At 39.1% G+C, this 17,043-nt stretch overlaps 2 protein-coding genes across 2 annotated transcripts; both read left to right on the forward strand.

Moving 5' to 3' along the window:
- Positions 1-204: 204 nt before the first annotated feature.
- Positions 205-2,909, forward strand: LOC138742802 (protocadherin gamma-C5-like). Its single transcript, XM_069897738.1, has one exon. The coding sequence runs from the start codon at positions 361-363 to the stop codon at positions 2,737-2,739; it is 2,379 nt and encodes a 792-aa protein (XP_069753839.1). The 5' UTR covers positions 205-360; the 3' UTR covers positions 2,740-2,909.
- A 4,009-nt stretch (positions 2,910-6,918) lies between these two features.
- Positions 6,919-12,309, forward strand: LOC138743511 (protocadherin gamma-C5-like). The gene is made up of 2 exons (XM_069899007.1): positions 6,919-6,968; positions 9,862-12,309. Exons 1-2 carry the CDS (start codon positions 6,919-6,921, stop codon positions 12,140-12,142), a joined length of 2,331 nt encoding a protein of 776 aa, XP_069755108.1. The 3' UTR covers positions 12,143-12,309.
- Positions 12,310-17,043: the final 4,734 nt, after the last annotated feature.

Consider the following 17,043-nt stretch of genomic DNA (forward strand, 5'->3'; position numbering starts at 1 on the left):
CGTAACCATTCATTTTGTCGTTTATGGTTGTACAACATTAAACATTTAACAGAATAGTCTAGCTTTAAGAATTGTCGCTGCAGTTATTGAAAAGGACTGACAGCGTCGCTGTCTACCAATGGGAAACTCTAGTTCGCGGCTGGATCCATTACCCGCCCACACCCCTGCACAAAATAGAGTAGTCGACCAGAAGGCGAGCAGTGCCCGAATTGAGATCATGAAGTCCGACGGAGGTGGATAAATCACTTGCTGTTTCGATTCGATATGTAGAGTATTCACATTCACATTATTTTGGTCAGAACCGTTTTTCGGATTAATCGAGACGAGGCCTGGTTTTGCAAAATAATTCACTGCGGAACAATGGCGTACCCACTGTGGTTTGCCTTCAATCTGCTTGCATGCGCGTTTCTGACATGTATACCAGATTTAATTACTGGCCAAATTCGTTATTCAATTCACGAGGAATTGGAAGAAGGGGCATTTGTCGGGAATATCGCTCAGGATTTGGGACTGAATGTCCGGCAATTGTCCACTCGCAAATTACGCCTGGCCCCTGTCGCCGGAGGACGGTACATGAAGGTTAGTTTGGATAATGGGCTTTTGTCTATTCGTGAAAGGATCGACCGGGAACATATTTGTGGACAGGCAGTTGTGTGTATTTTACCTTTCGAAACAACTCTGCAAAATCCTTTGGAGGTTCATCACGGCGAACTGGAGATTCTTGATGTAAATGACAATTCCCCGGTTTTCCGCGACGGCAGCATTTCTTTGAAGATGTCCGAAGCAATTCCACCAGGAATACGCTTCCGCCTCGAGGGCGCAGAAGATCAGGATATTGGGATAAATACTGTCGCCGGCTACACAATCAGTTCCAGTGAGTACTTCAGTCTAAAAACGCAGCTCACCGATGACCGTGTTATAAGGGCAGAGTTGGTGTTAGAGAAATCTTTGGACCGAGAGCGGCAATCATCCTTTCAGTTGTTGCTTACGGCCACTGACGGTGGGATTCCTCAAAGGTCCGGTACGGCTCAGATTCTCATTACAATATTGGACTTCAATGATAATCCACCTATATTCGAGCATGATGTCTACAAAGGCAGCCTCAGTGAAAACGCACTGCCAGGTACCTCAGTGTTGAAAGTTAATGCAAACGATTTGGACGAGGGGGTGAATGCTGAGATAACATATTCTTTCAGTGATCGAACCATGAGACAAATACGTGATATATTAATCATAGACCCAGATACAGGAGAGATTCGGCTAGAAGGACCGCTGGATTTTGAAGAAGCAAACACCTATTCGCTCGACGTTCAAGCTGTGGACCACGGTTTCCCTGCGATTACAGGATACTCAAAAGTGCTGATCAAGGTAATTGATGTGAACGACAACGCCCCCGATATAACATTGACATCAACATTTAACAAAATCACGGAAGATGCTCCTCCGGGAACATTCATAACCTTGATCAATGTCATCGATCGCGATTCTGGAGAAAATGGTCGAGTTCGGTGTGCAATACCGAAGAACATCCCTTTCAGGCTACAAACATCATCTGACCGTTATAAACTAATTTCTAGTGAAGCGTTGGACCGTGAGGCGATCTCTGAGTACAAGATTCCTGTTTCAGCCTGGGACCAGGGATCTCCTTCACTGTCAACAAATAAAACCATCCATGTCACAATTTCCGATGTAAATGATAATGCCCCACAGTTTACGGAGCCTTCCTACAACATTTATGTGATGGAAAACAACGGCCTTGGTGTTTCTATATTCGCGGTTACAGCGTCCGATCCTGATTTGGACCAGAATTCGTATGTTTCATACTCTCTTCTGACCAATCAAATGGGAGACTTGCCAATGTCCAGTTTTATCAGCATTAACTCGATGAACGGTACCATTTACGCGCTGCGCTCATTCGACTACGAGAAACTAAAAACCTTCCAGATCCAGGTTCAAGCCCGTGACGCTGGAGTGCCCCCGCTGAGCAGTCGCGCTGCGGTTAATGTGATAATCCTGGATCAAAATGACAACGCGCCGGTAATTGTTTCACCTTCAGCACCGGGTGGATCAGCAGCAGTGAATTTCATGCCCCATTTAGCGAGTCAAGGCTACCTGGTGACCAGGGTAATGGCTACAGATGCAGATTCCGGGCAGAACGCACGGCTGTTATATCAGATGCTCAAATCGACTGATTCTAGCTTGTTCAACGTTGGACGAAATTCCGGTGAAATCAGAACTGCTCGCAATATTTTGCAGTCAGATAGCAGCTCACAGACTTTGGTGATATTGGTGAAGGACAACGGGCAGCCAAGCCTCTCGAACACGGTTACAATTCACATTACAGCTTTGGAGAACATCACCGAAAAAATAAGCAAAAGTAGTAAATTAGTGAAGTATCCGGAATACGTTTCCAATCGAAATCTTTATTTGATCGTCATTTTCGGTTGCACGTCCATTGCCTTTCTGTTGATCATCGTTCTGTTGATTGGCATCAAGTGTAAGCAGGACAGAACTGTCATCCAGGAGTACAATTACCCCAGTTATTGTTACAAAGGCGGAGATTCGCGCGTCACGTTGAACCGGGGAGCTGCAATGGAGGAAACTTTGCGCTATCCCGGGACTGGCCAGGTAATCCGCGTGCCAGAATTGAATCAATATTCTGTCTGCCTGTCCCCGGAATCAGCGAAAAGTGATTTTCTCTTCTTGAAGCCATGCGACGTTCCCACCTCTCAAGCCTAATGCTAAATTACCATGATGTTCCACATCATTCATTTACCATGGTGCCCAGCTTAATTGCAATAATTTCTTTTGTTATCAAGGAATGTTAGTTATTGTAATTGAAGTTTTTAAGAAAGTATCCATAGGCGTAAAACAGTTTAGTTTTAATTTAAACTTCTGTTAAGTTTTAATGGTCTAAAATAAAAGTGTGAAAAATTAAGAATCCAATTTTTTAAGATTACCATCTGTTAATTTTTTAAAAAACTTTATTTATTCGTTCAAAATACAGATAGTAAATAACATATACAACAATGAACCTGAAACATGAACGTTATATTTTATATAAAAAATAAAAGTAAAGAAAAAATGAAAAAAAAACGAAACCCCCCCACCTTCCCCTTCAGCCAACTCTCCTAAAGATAGTCATAAAGAAAGGAAAATATAATTAAGGAAAATTAAACATATATATTAAGATCTGATCAACATAAATCAAAATGTAAATATTCTAAATATAACAATCACTTACTAATAACATTTCACGCGAAAAATATGTAATCTATTCCATTATTAAACAATATTTCATCTCATTATATCATCTATTAATATCAATCATATTCGTATTTTTCCACGTACTAACAATACATTTTTTCGCTAAAAATAATGCTAAATATACAAAAGCAAGTTGAAATTTATCTAATTCTAAACCTTTCAAAGGTTATAAGCTGCCCAATAAAGATGCTATCGGGGCTAAAGGTATTTTATCCTTATACAGGTATTCTAAAAACAATTGAATTTTCCTCCAAAAAGATTTTACATATATATGTAAAATATACATACATATATATACATGACCGGACAGCATGAAAAAATTTTTACAACAGAATTACCACATCTAAAACACGAATTTAATTAACGAAAAACATACTTTTTTAGTTTTTCAGATGTTAAATATAATTAATATAAAAAAATTAATCATTGCATAGCGTAAATGTATTAGCCTAATTACAGTATCATAACAAATCATCTTCAGGAAAAATAAAACCAATATCCACTTCCCATTTCCCTTCGGATTTATCCCAACCTTTTTTATCCATACCATCCTATAATATTTAATACATAAATGAAATATAACCCTTCTCTGGTACCTTCATAAGAAAAGTCTCAAATTTAGTCATTTCATGTAAAATCATATCACTACCAAACACACGTTTTACCAAAGATCAAATTTAATAATAAAGAAACAAAGAGTTCTTATCAATACCATAGCTGTCCCTCATCTTCACACTTAATCGGACTGTTTAAACCTCAAACATTAAAAGTAGCAAACCTCAACTTTAACATATCTACTAATATTACTAAAGACCAATAATATCTTTATATGAAAACTCAAATCATCATATATAGGCCGTCCAATAGGAGAAAAAAATCACAAATTAAAAGCTAGATAAAATGAAAATAATAAAAAGAAGAATAAAATTAACAACCCCCCACCCAAAAAAAAAATTATCAAAAGGTAGTAATCCCTGAACAAAATTTGGGTGTGGATAACCCACCAGTGGCTGATGACTAATAGAACCTAGAACTAATCTCTTCCTCCCCAGCCAAACATAAAGTAATCTCAAAATATCATAATAACATAAAAAATAAAATAAGAATAAGAAGATTCTTCTATTCATCCAAGAGGTTCCAAACTCGGAGATCCCATTTCAAAAGAAGCTGGACTCTTTCCATTTCCGTTTTCCCCATTTCTGCCATTTCTTCCAATGGTGGACTACGTGTTTGTCCTCTTATATCTGGCAATGAATCAGCAAAAATCATTGCTTCACGATCATCCTCAAAAAACCGAGATTGATGGTCTCCATGAAACACCTTCAACACTGCCGGATAGCAAAAAGTAGACTTATAACCTTTACGCCACAAAACTTCTTTAACTGGATTAAATTGACGTCGACGTTGAATGACCTCTTGACTCAAATCAGGATAAAAAAACTCTGCTATTCTGAATCAATAACAGAGTTTTTCGTTTCTCGCATTTTGCACTGCCAGTCGAAGTATTGCTTCTCTATCCAAATAATTCAAACATCGATTTATTACAGGTCTCGGTGGTTGACCAGGTAAAGGTGTTCTTGAAGCTCTATGAGTTCTTTCCAGTACCAAGCTTCCAGAAAAAAAATTCTTGCCCTTTGTGGGATCCAGTCTTTAAAAAAAACGAAGAGGATCTTGTCCTTCCATACCTTCCGGCAAACCAACAATTTTCACACTATTCCTTCTACTTTGATTCTCCAAATAGTCTATTTTCCTCTCTAACTCCTTCTCACATTCTCGCAATTCTATAATGGATTTTTCAACCTTCAACACTTTTTCTGTATTAGAAGTCACTTGCTGTTTACATTCCAAAAAATAAGACTGAAAGTTTAAAAAATCTTCACAAGATGCTTCCACACGTGCTTTAACTGTATTCAATTCTGAACTTATCCTTTAAGCCATCTCATTCTTTATAGGCTGGATGACAGCATTTAACTGCTTAACATGTTGTTCAGAAAAACACAGCCCTGCTTTCTCTAACGTAGTGGCAGAACCAGGTAAATGCAGCTCCTGCTGCAACTCAACAAAAGGCATTTTAATCATTTGTCAATTTTGAAGGAAATTCGAACGCTCCGGCAATTAACGACACAATCAAGTGGTTGTTATCGGAATGATTATGCAATGAAATTTGATGTCTGGATTGAGTTATGTGCTTTAATATTAATAATGAAAATTGCGCTCAATATACAAATATGGTTGCATACGTTCCACACGAATGTCAAAATTGAAGACAAATATAGGATAAAAGGTAGAATCCTGAAACCCAAACTTAAAACTAGAACCTCCAGGAAACACTGCTTCCCTTTGCAGGGGAATATAACTCATTCCAACAGTATATCTTCTCCATCATAGATATCACTCGCCTCCCTTTTTAAAAATTTCATAGAAAAATCTATGGATTATTTTTTCTTCCATCAATCCCTCCCATCCTTCAGCGCGTTCCCTTCCACCTGCAGGAGTTGCAATGTGAGTCCTTTAAAAAAATCTGTTTGCTTGCCTCTGCTCAGCAAGTTTTGAGATGAAATGAAGATTGGAGACAATGTTGACAGCGAATAAAGTTTTCAGAACTTGCAGAGAGATTAGGACCAGCTGGAAAAATGAGGTGAAGTTGGCAGATGGCATTTCATGCAGAGAAGTTTGAGATGTTGCATCTTGGAAGGACAAACCAAGGTCGGACGCATTCGTCCTGTGTTCTATAGATGCAAAGCTTATTGTAAAGTAGAACATAGAACACGACAGCGCAGTAGAAGCCCTTCTGCCCCCATCTCGCACTGACACATATATTCTTTAAATTATGCACTCTACCCACCCTACCCCATCAACCTCTATTTTACTCTCATCCATGTGCATCTCTAAGAGTCTCTAAATGCCTGTAATGTTTCCGCCTCTCCCACCGCCCCTTGCAAGGCATACCATGCACCCATAAATCTCTGCAGAATACACGTACCCCTGATATTTCCCCTAAACCTCCCTCCCTTCACGTTTTGCATATGTCTTCTGCTGTTTGGTATTCTTGACCTGGGAAACAGGTGGTGGCTGTCAACCCGATCTAAGCCTCTCAGTCATACAAAGGTCTATCATGTGTCCTATCATCCTCGACAAAGATAAAATTCCTTGTTCGATTAGCCTTGCTTAATAAGACATGTTTTCCTATCCAAGCAACATAAGTTCTAAAATATTAATTCCTCAAATTCAAAAGTGGTCTTATCAGGAAAGAATAGTTTCGGTACGCTGGTATTCACTGCAGATGGAAAGGGCGAGAGGGACTTTGCATGTGTTACAGTCTCAGAGGATTCTAAAACACAGCAGCAATAGAGGTTCATCAAGCCAAATGTTTCGTTAAACATTTTCTTTAACATAAAAACAGGATCAAACTTTAACTTATTACTATTAAATTAACTTAACCTGACATCATCCCCTTCTGATTCTAAATCACGTGCAAGTAATGTGCACATTCTCAGAAAAGTTCTTTGGTTCAAAGTCCAATCTTACTTCACACTCCTTCAGGGTCACTTGTATCAGGCAATTCTCATACTGTGAACAGAATGTAACATTTCTGAATTTTCACTGGGCGCTAGTTGAAAGGAAAATGGTCACTTCTCAGGAAGTGTTTAGATGGATTCAGAGCGAGATTTGATGCTCGTTGAACTGATTTCCCATGATCAGTAATTCAGTATCATGCCGCAGAGACTTTCCCCATCATGGATTTTCCAAATGAAAAACTTTTCTTCCAGGTTATCCCTTATTTCAGGAGAAACATTCTAGCCAGCCATATCCTGTTGAAACGACTACAGGGGGTTTTCAAATGGTTCAATTCATAAACTACAACCCATATTCATAATGGGGTTTCAAACAAGCTTCCTAAAGTCACTGCAGAAGTTTGTTCTGTCTGTCTGTCTGCCTGTCTGTCTCTCTCTTTCAAATAAGAATCCTGTTTGGTCTTTTTCTCTCTCTTTGCTTGCAAAACCACATGAACCTTCTGAGAAGAGCAAACTGGAAGCAGACAGATTGCTGACACCAGAATCACCTGCTTGGCCATCTGTTGCTTTCAAAACATTAATCGATTAACTCCACAGCATCAGTTCAAGTAACACCTACGTGAAATCTTCATAAATATTCTTCAAAGTTTCTGTAAATTCACTGTGGACATGCTGTCTCTCCTTCTGCATAGCTCTTGCAGTTTAAATGAGGTGTCTCGTGTGAAGTGTGACCGTCTTTGCTTGTGGTAACCTGCACTAAACCGCACCCCCTACAACCTATCTTTTTTAAAGATATATAATTCTGTTATTATTACACTGACTTTACATTCACAACAGTAAAAAGAATACACATCTTCTCTCTCTCTCGCTCACACTTTCTCTCTCTCTCTCATTCTCTCTTTCTCTCTCTCTCTCTCTCTCTCTCTCACTCTCTATAAACATGTTATAACAATGTATCCCAATGTTGAGAGTTATATGTCTTTAGATGTTCAATTTAACTTCTTGACAAACAATCTTTTCTTACATTATTTGTTCCTTTCATATTATTAATTTGCAGATTATATTCTTGCAATACTAAAGACCAGTTTAACAATCTTCTGTTTTTATTCTTCGTTTTATTAAAATAAACACCAGAGGGCTGTGGCCAGTAAATATCACAACTGGTTCATGAGTGGTACCCAGATACATGTCAACATTCTGAACAGCTATTATTGTAGATAACAGTTCATTTCCAATACTAGAATAGTTCCTTTGATGAACATTGAAATTCTTTGAAAAGTAGGCAATGGTAAGGCCAATTTCATGTTTTTGCAATGAAATTATGCCTGCTGCTCCCTCACTGGCATCTACTTATAAAGGAAATTGTCTGTCAAAAGCATAGCATCTGGCATAGCATCTCCTTTAAATTTTTAAAAGATTTCTAACAATCTGTCGTCCACGCGAATTTCTCCCATTTCTTCAAAACATTGATTGAATGAATAGTAACTTCAGCAAGCTTTCTATAAAATATCCTAGAATTTCCAAATTCCTCACTGCTTTCTTGCCATTGGGAATAGGACATTCAGAAATTGCATACACTTAGCTTGAACAGGTGCAACTTTTCCATGACCAACTACATGAGCTAAGTATGTCAGTAGCACTTTCTAATACACCTTTATCTAAACTGACAGTTAAGCGTCCTTTGGATAATCATGAAAACAATTTGTTCAGTTCTCTCAGGCGTTCTACCCATGTGCCACTTTTTGTGAGGAAGTCATCAAAATAAGCATCTCTTTGTCAAAAGTTTGAGTCCCGAATTTAACATCCTTTGGAATGTGGCACGGACATATTCCATGCCAAAATGTTTCAAATTATATTCATATATACCAGATGGTGTCACAAATGCAGAAATAATCCTTCCTCCATCTATTAGTGCCACACACACCAGTAACCCTTCCACAAATCCACTTTAGTAATAAATTTAGCTTTCTCAATTTTATTAATATAATCATAAATTTTAGGAATAAGACAAGTATGTGCTTTAGTTACTGAATTAACATCCCTATAACCTGAACACAAGGAAAACTCCATTCTGAGTTTGAAGGTCTAATAATATAATTTTTCAAGATATATTCCACCTCCAGATCGATTATTTTACTCTTTTGAATATTTATGGTATATGGATATTCGCTTATGGGATTTGCGTCACCCACATCCACATCATATTGAATTACTGACGTCCTGTTAGGCACATCAGGAAAATAATGTGCATTTTTCAAAAGTAAATACTTTAATGCTTCTGTTCTTGAGATTTAACATTTTCCTTCAGATTTTCTAAAATTGTTGAGTTAGACAGGTGCACAGGAATTACTGTTTTATAAGGTTACTCTTAAAAGATTCTGATCCATAATCTTATTAATCGAACTTCTGCAACTCTGCCAATAGCTAGCACCTCTGATATAAACTGTTCTCTGCTACCTTTATCCTCATAATAATTTTTGAGCATATTTATTTGACACACCTCAGATTTATTCCTACCATCTGGAGTGTTAACATCATTCATTTTCGATTTCACTTCACATGGTTTAGAAAATTTCGCACTCAGGGGATTGTCATTTGTTAGGAACAAAATTAACAATTTACTTTCTTTATTAAAAATCCTCACTTGAGCCTTCCTGTAAAATAAACGCTCCATTTCACCCTGGGCCATTTCTAAATTCTTTTAAGCCAAAGTCCACAAATTTTGTAACTGATCTTTAAATTTAGAAACATAATCCAGCAAGTACAGCTGTACATCCTCATGAACCCACCGTTTTTTAACAACATTAACGGTCCTCTAATCTGAAGTCAAACCCATCTCGCTAACAATCCCAATTAAAAAGATTTTTTGATCCAAAGAAAATTTTATTTTCAAAATACTTTGTAAACAATCTCTTACTCTATAGCAAAAAACACTAATGTTATCACAAGGCCATAATGAGTGTAAAAACGCATCTCTCAGACCATTTCACCGAAGGCACAGATCTGAAGCTCTCTGCTTATATCTTTTCAAACGTTTTGTGGTCAGGAATATTTGATGTAGGAAATTATCAATTACCAGTCCATACCTAACATTTACTAATTTTGTCGGGAATATCGCTCAGGATTTGGGACTGAATGTCCGGCAATTGTCCACTCGCAAATTACGCCTGGCCCCTAACGCCGGTGGACGGTACATGAAGGTTAGTTTGGACAATGGGCTTTTGTCTATTCGTGAAAGAATCGACCGGGAACATATTTGTGGACAGGCAGTTGTGTATATTTTACCTTTCAAAACCACACTGGAAAATCCTTTGGAGGTTCATCGCGGCGAACTGGAGATTCTTGATGTAAATGACAATTCCCCGGTTTTCCGCGACTGCAGCTTTTCTTTGAAGATGTCCGAAGCAATTACACCTGGAATACGCTCCCGCCTCGAGGGCGCAGAAGATCAGGATATTGGGATAAATACTGTCGCCGGCTACACAATCAGTTGCAGTGAGTACTTCAGTCTAAAAACGCAGCTCACCGATGACCGTGTTATAAGCGCAGAGTTGGTGTTAGAGAAATCTTTGGACCGAGAGCGGCAATCATCGTTTCATTTGTTGCTTACGGCCACTGACGGTGGGATTCCTCAAAGGTCCGGTACCGCTCAGATTCTCATTACAATACTGGACATCAATGATAATCCACCTATATTCGAGCATGATGTCTACAAAGGCAGCCTCAGTGAAAACGCACTGCCAGGTACCTCAGTGTTGAAAGTTAATGCAAACGATTCGGACGAGGGGGTGAATGCTGAGATAACATATTCTTTCAGTGATCGAACCATGAGACAAATACGTGATATATTCATCATAGACCCAGATAGAGGAGAGATTCGGCTAGAAGGAAGGCTGGATTTTGAAGAAGCAAACACCTATTCGCTCGACGTTCAAGCTGTGGACCACGGTATCCCTGCGATTACAGGATACTCAAAAGTGCAGATCAAGGTAATTGATGTGAACGACAACGCCCCCGAGATAACATTGACATCAACATTTAACAAAATCACGGAAGATGCTCCTCCGGGAACATTCATAACCTTGATCAATGTTATCGATCGCGATTCTGGAGAAAATGGTCGAGTTCGGTGTGAAATACCGAAGAACATCCCTTTCAAGCTTCAAACATCATCTGACCATTATAAACTAATTTCTAGTGAAGCGTTGGACCGTGAGGCGATCTCTGAGTACAGGATTCCTGTTTCAGCCTGGGACCAGGGATCCCCTTCACTGTCAACAAATAAAACCATTCATGTCACAATTTCCGATGTAAATGATAACGCCCCACAGTTTACGGAGGCTTCCTACAACATTTATGTGATGGAAAACAACAGCCCTGATGTTTCTATATTCGCGGTTACAGCGTCCGATCCTGATTTGGACCAGAATTCGTATGTTTCATTCTCTCTTCTGGCCAATCATATGGGAGACTTGCCAGTGTCCAGTTATATCAGCATTAACTCGATGAACGGTGTCATTTACCCGCTGCGCCCATTCGACTACGAGAAATTAAAGACCTTCCAGATCCAGGTTCAAGCCCGTGACGCTGGAGTGCCCCCGCTGAGCAGCAGCGCTGCGGTTAATGTGATAATCCTGGATCAAAATGACAACGCGCCGGTAATTGTTTCACCTTCAGCACCGGGTGGATCAGCAGCAGTGGATTTCGTGCCCCATTTTGTGAGTCAAGGCTTCCTGGTGACCAGGGTAATGGCTACAGATGCAGATTCCGGGCAGAACGCACGGCTGTCATATCAGATGCTCAAATCGACTGATTCTACCTTGTTCAACGTTGGACGAAACTCCGGTGAAATCAGAACTGCTCGCAATATTTTGCAGTCAGATAGTAGCTCACAGACTTTGGTGATATTGGTGAAGGACAACGGGCAGCCAAGCCTCTCGAACACGTTTACAATTCACATTACAGCTGTGGAGAACATCACCGAAAAAATAAGCGAAAGAATTAAATTAGTGAAGAATCCGGAATACGTTTCCAATCGAAATCTTTATTTGATCGTCATTTTCGGTTGCACGTCCATTGCCTTTCTGTTGATCATCGGTCTGTTGATTGGCATCAAGTGTAAGCAGGACCGAACTGTCATCCAGGAGTACAATTACCCCAGTTATTGTTACAAAGGTGGAGATTCGCGCGTCAGGTTGAACCGGGGACCTGCAAAGAAGGAAACTTTGTGCTATCCCGGGACTGGCCAGGTAGTCCGCGTGCAAGAATTGAATCAATATTCTGTCTGCCTGTCCCCGGAATCAGCGAAAAGTGATTTTCTCTTCTTGAAGCCATGCGACGTTCCCACCTCTCAAGCCTAATGCTAAATTACCACGATGTTCCACATCATTCATTTACCATGGTGCCCAGCTTAAGTGCAAAAATTTCTTTTGTTATCAAGGAATGTTAGTTATTGCAATTGAAGTTTCTAAGAAAGTATCCACAGGCGTAAAACAGCTTAATTTTACTTTAAACTTCTGTTCAGTTGTAATGGTCTAAAATAAAAGTGTGAGCAATTTAGAATCCAATTTTTGAAGATTATCATCTGTTAATTTTTGAAGGAAATTCTAACGCTCCGTCAATTAACGAGGCAATCAACTGGTTTTTATCAGAATGATTATGCAATGAAATTTGATGTGTGGATCGAGTAATGTGTTTTAATATTAATAATTGAAAATGCGATCAATATAGAAATATGGTTGCATACGTTCCACACGAATGTCAAAATTGAAGATACAAATATAGGATAAAAGGTAGATTCCTGAAACTCCAAGTTAAAACTAGAACCTGCATGAAACACTCAAGATGTCCTGCTGCCCTTTGCAGGGGAAAATAACTCGTTCCAACCGTATATCTTCTCCATCATAGATATCACTCGCCTCCCTTTTTAAAAATTCCATACAAAATATTATGGGTTCTTTTTTCTTCCATCAAACCCTCCCATCCTTCAGCGCGTTCCCTTCGACCTGTAGGACATGCAATGTGAGTCCATTTAAAAAATGTTCGCTTGCCTCTGCTCAGCAAGTTTTCAGATGAAACGAAGATTGGAGACATTTTCGACAGCGAATAAAGTCATCAGAACTTGCAGCTGGATCTGGACCAGCTGGAAAAATGTGGTGAAATTGGCAGATGGCATTTCATGCAGAGAAGTTTGAGATGTTGCATCTTGGAAGGACAAGCCAAGGTAGGACGCATTCGTTCTGTGTTCTATAGACTCAAAGCTTATTGTAAATTAGAACATTGAACACGACAGCGCAGTGCAGGCTCTTCGTCCCTTGATCTAGCGCTGACCCATATATTCTTTAAATTATGCACTCTACCCACCCTACCCCATCAACCTCTATTTTACGCTCATCCATGTGCGTGTCGTAGAGACTCTAAATGCCCCTAATGTTTCCACGTCTCCCACCGTCCCTCGCAAGGCATTCCAGGCACCCATAAATATCTGCGGAATACATGTACGCCTGATATTTCCCCAAAACCTCCCTCCCTTCACGTTTTGCATACGTCTTCTGCTGTTTGTTATTCCTGCCCTGGGAAACAGGTGGTGGCTGTCCACCGTATCATTCATACAAAGGTCTATCATGTGTCCTCCCATCCTTATATTCTACAAAGATAAAAGCCCTTGTTCCATTAGCCTTGCTTAATAAGACATGTTTTCCAATCCAAGCAACATATGTTGTAATATATTAATACCTGAAATTCGAAAGTGGTCTTATCAGGCAAGAATAGATTTGGTACTCTGGTATTCACTGCAGATGAAAAGGGCGAGAGTGACCTTGCATGAGTTACAGTCCCACAGGATTCTAAAACACAGCAGCAATAGAGATTCATCAAGCCAAATGTTTACTTAAATAAACATTGCTTTTAATTTTCTTTAAACATAAAAACAAGATCAAACTTTAACTTATTACTATTACATTTACTTAACCTGACATCATCCCCTTCTGATTCTAAATCACGTGCAAGTAATGTGCATATTCTCAGAAAAGTTCTTTGATTCAAAGTCCAATCTTACTTCTCACTCCTTCAGGGTTACCTGTATCAAGCAATTCTTATACTGTGAACAGAATGTAACATTTCTGTATTTTCACCTGGCGCTAGTGAAAAGTAAAATGGTTACTTCTCAGGAAGTGTTTAGGTGGATTCAGAGAGAGATTTGATGCTCATTGATCTGATTTCCCATGATCAGTAATTCAGTGTCTTGCCGCAGAAACTTTCCCCATCCTGGGTTTTCCAAATGATAACCTTTTCCTTCAGGTTATCACAGACTTTGTCATGTTTTCCTTATTTCAGGAGAAATATTCTAGCCAGCCATATCCTGTTGAAAGGACTACAGGGGATTTCAAATGGCTACATTCAAAAACCACAAACCATATTCAAAATGGAGTGTCGAACAAGCTTCCAAAAGCCACTGCATAAGTTTGTTCTCACTCTCTCTCTCACACACACACACATATTTTCACTGTCTCCCTCTCTCTGTCTCTCTATCTCTCTCTGTTTGTCTCTCTCTGTCTGTCTCACTCTGTCTCTTTCTCTCTCTCTCTCTATCATTTTTTTTCTCTCTCCCTCTCTCTGTCTCTCTCTGTTTCTCTCTCTCTCTCTCTGTTTTTCTCTCTCTCTTTCACTTTGTCTCCCTCTCTGTCTCTGTATCTCTCTCTGTTTTTCTCTCTCTGTCTGTCTTTCTCTGTCTCTCCCTGTCTCTCTTTCTCCCTCTCCCTCTCACTCTCCCTCTCTGTCTCTGTCTCTGTCTCTGTCTCTCTCTGTCTCTGTCTCTCCCTCTCTCTCCCTCTCTCTTCTCTCTCTGACTGTCTCTCTCTGTCTCTTTCTCTCTCTGTCTCTCTCTCTCTCTCTCTCTCTCTCATTTGTTCTCACTCTCCTTCTCTCTGTCTCTGTCTCTGTCTCTCTCTCTGTCTCTCTCTCTGTCTCTCTCTCTGTCTCTCTCTCTGTCTGTCTCTCTCTCTCTGTTTCTCTCTCTGTCAGTCTCTCTCTGTCTCTGTCTCTGTCTCTCTGTCTCTCTCTCTGTCTGTCTCTCATTTTCTCTCTCTCTGTCTCTCTGTCTGTCTGTCTGTCTCTCTCTCTCTTTCTTTCTCTGTCTCTCTCTCTCTCTCTGTCTGTCTCTCTCTATATCTCTCTCTCATTTTTTCTCTCTCTCCCTCTCTCTGTCTCTCTCTGTTCTCTCTCTCTGTTTCTCTCTCTCTCTCTCACTCACTTTGTCTCCCTCTCTGCCTCTCTATCTCTCTCCGTTTGTCTCTCTCTGTCTGTTTCTCTCTGTCTCTTTCTCTCTCTCTCTCATTTTTTTCTCCTCTCTCCCTCTCTCTGTCTCTCTCTGTTTCTCTCTCTCTCTCTCTGTTTCTCACTCTCTCTCTCTCACTTTGTATCCCTTTGTCTCAGTATCTCTCTCTGTTTCTCTCTCTCTGTCTGTCTTTCTCTGTCTCTCTCCCTCTCTCATTTGTTGTCACTCTCCCTCTGTCTGTCTCTCCCTCTCTCCCTCTAAACTTGTTATAACAATGCATGCCAATGTTGAGAGTTTATATTTCTTTACCTGTTCAATATGAATTTCTTGACAAACAATCTGCTATTACATTATTTGTACCTTTGATATAATTAATTTGCAGATATGATCTTGCAAAACTAAAGACCAGTTTAACAATCTTCTGTTTTTATTCTTCGATTTATTAGTAAACACCAGAGGGTTGTGGCCAGTAAATATCACAACAGGTTCATGAGTGGTACCCAGATACACATCAATCTTCTGCACAACAATTATTATAAATAACAATTCCTTCCCAATGCTAGAATAGTTCCTTTGATGAACATTGAATTTCTTTGAAAAATAGGCAACTGTAAGGACAATTTCATGTTTTTGTAATAAAATTATACCTGCGTCTCCCTCACTGGCATCTACATATAAAGAAAATTGTCTGTCAACATCAGGAGATTTTAAAACTGGGTAATGGCATAGCATCTCCTTTAAATTTTCTAAAGCTGTCTAACAAACCTTCGCCCACATGAATTACTTCCATTTCTTCAAAACATTAGTTAAAGGAAGTGCAACTTCAGCAAACGTTCTATAAAATGTCCTATAATATCCTGTAATTCCTAAATTCCTTATTGCCTTCTTGCCATTGGGAATAGGACATTCAGAAATTGCATACACTTAGCTTGAATAGGTGCAACTTTGCCACGACCCACTACATGAGCTATGTACGTCAGTAGCACGTTCTATTACACTTTGAGGTAAACTGACAGTTAAGCTTCCTTTGGATAATCATGCAAATAATTTGTCCATTTCTCTCAGGCGTTCTTCCCTTGTGCCACTTTTTGTGACCAAGTTATCAAAATAAGCATCTGTATGTGTCAAAATTTTGATTCCCGTATTTATCATCCTTGGGAATGTTGCAGGGACATATTCCATGCCAAAGGTATCAAATTATATTCTTATAAACCAGATGGTGTCACAAATTCAGAAATAATCCTTCCTCTATCTGTTCGTGCCACACACCAGTAACCCTTCCTCAAATCCACTTTAGTAATAAATTTAGCTTTCCCAATTTTATTAATATAATCATAAAGTTTAGGAATATGACAAGAATCTGCTTTTGTTTCTGAATTAACTTTCATAGATCCTATACCAGAACACAAGGAAAACTCCAATCTGAGTTTGAAGGTCTAATAATGTAATGTTTCAAGATATATTCCATCTCCTGATCGATGATTTTACTCTTTTGAATATTTATTCTCTATGGGTATTCTTTTATGGGACTTGCATCTCCCACATCCACATCATATTGAATCACTGACGTCCTTTTAGGCACATCAGGAAACAAATTTGCAGGTTTGGAAAATAAATACTTTAATGGTTCTGTTCATGAGATTTAAGATTTTCCTTCAGATTTTCCAAAATTGTTGAGTTAGACAGGAGCACAGGAACTATGTTTTTTTCAGGTTACTTTCAAAAGATTCTGATGCATAATCTTATTAACCGAACTTCTGCATCACTGCCAACAACTAACACCTCTGATATAAACTGTTTTCTACTACCTTTATCCTCATAATAATGTTTAAACATATTTATTTGACACACCTCATATTTATTCCTACGATCTGGAGTGCTAACATCATTCATTTTCGATTTCATTTCACATGGTCCAGAATATTTCACACTCAGGGGATTGTCATGCGTTAGGAACAAAATTAACAATTTACTTTCTGTATTAAA

The sequence above is a fragment of the Narcine bancroftii genome, chromosome 9 (assembly GCF_036971445.1).
Source record: "Narcine bancroftii isolate sNarBan1 chromosome 9, sNarBan1.hap1, whole genome shotgun sequence".
In the NCBI taxonomy this organism is placed as follows: domain Eukaryota; kingdom Metazoa; phylum Chordata; class Chondrichthyes; order Torpediniformes; family Narcinidae; genus Narcine; species Narcine bancroftii.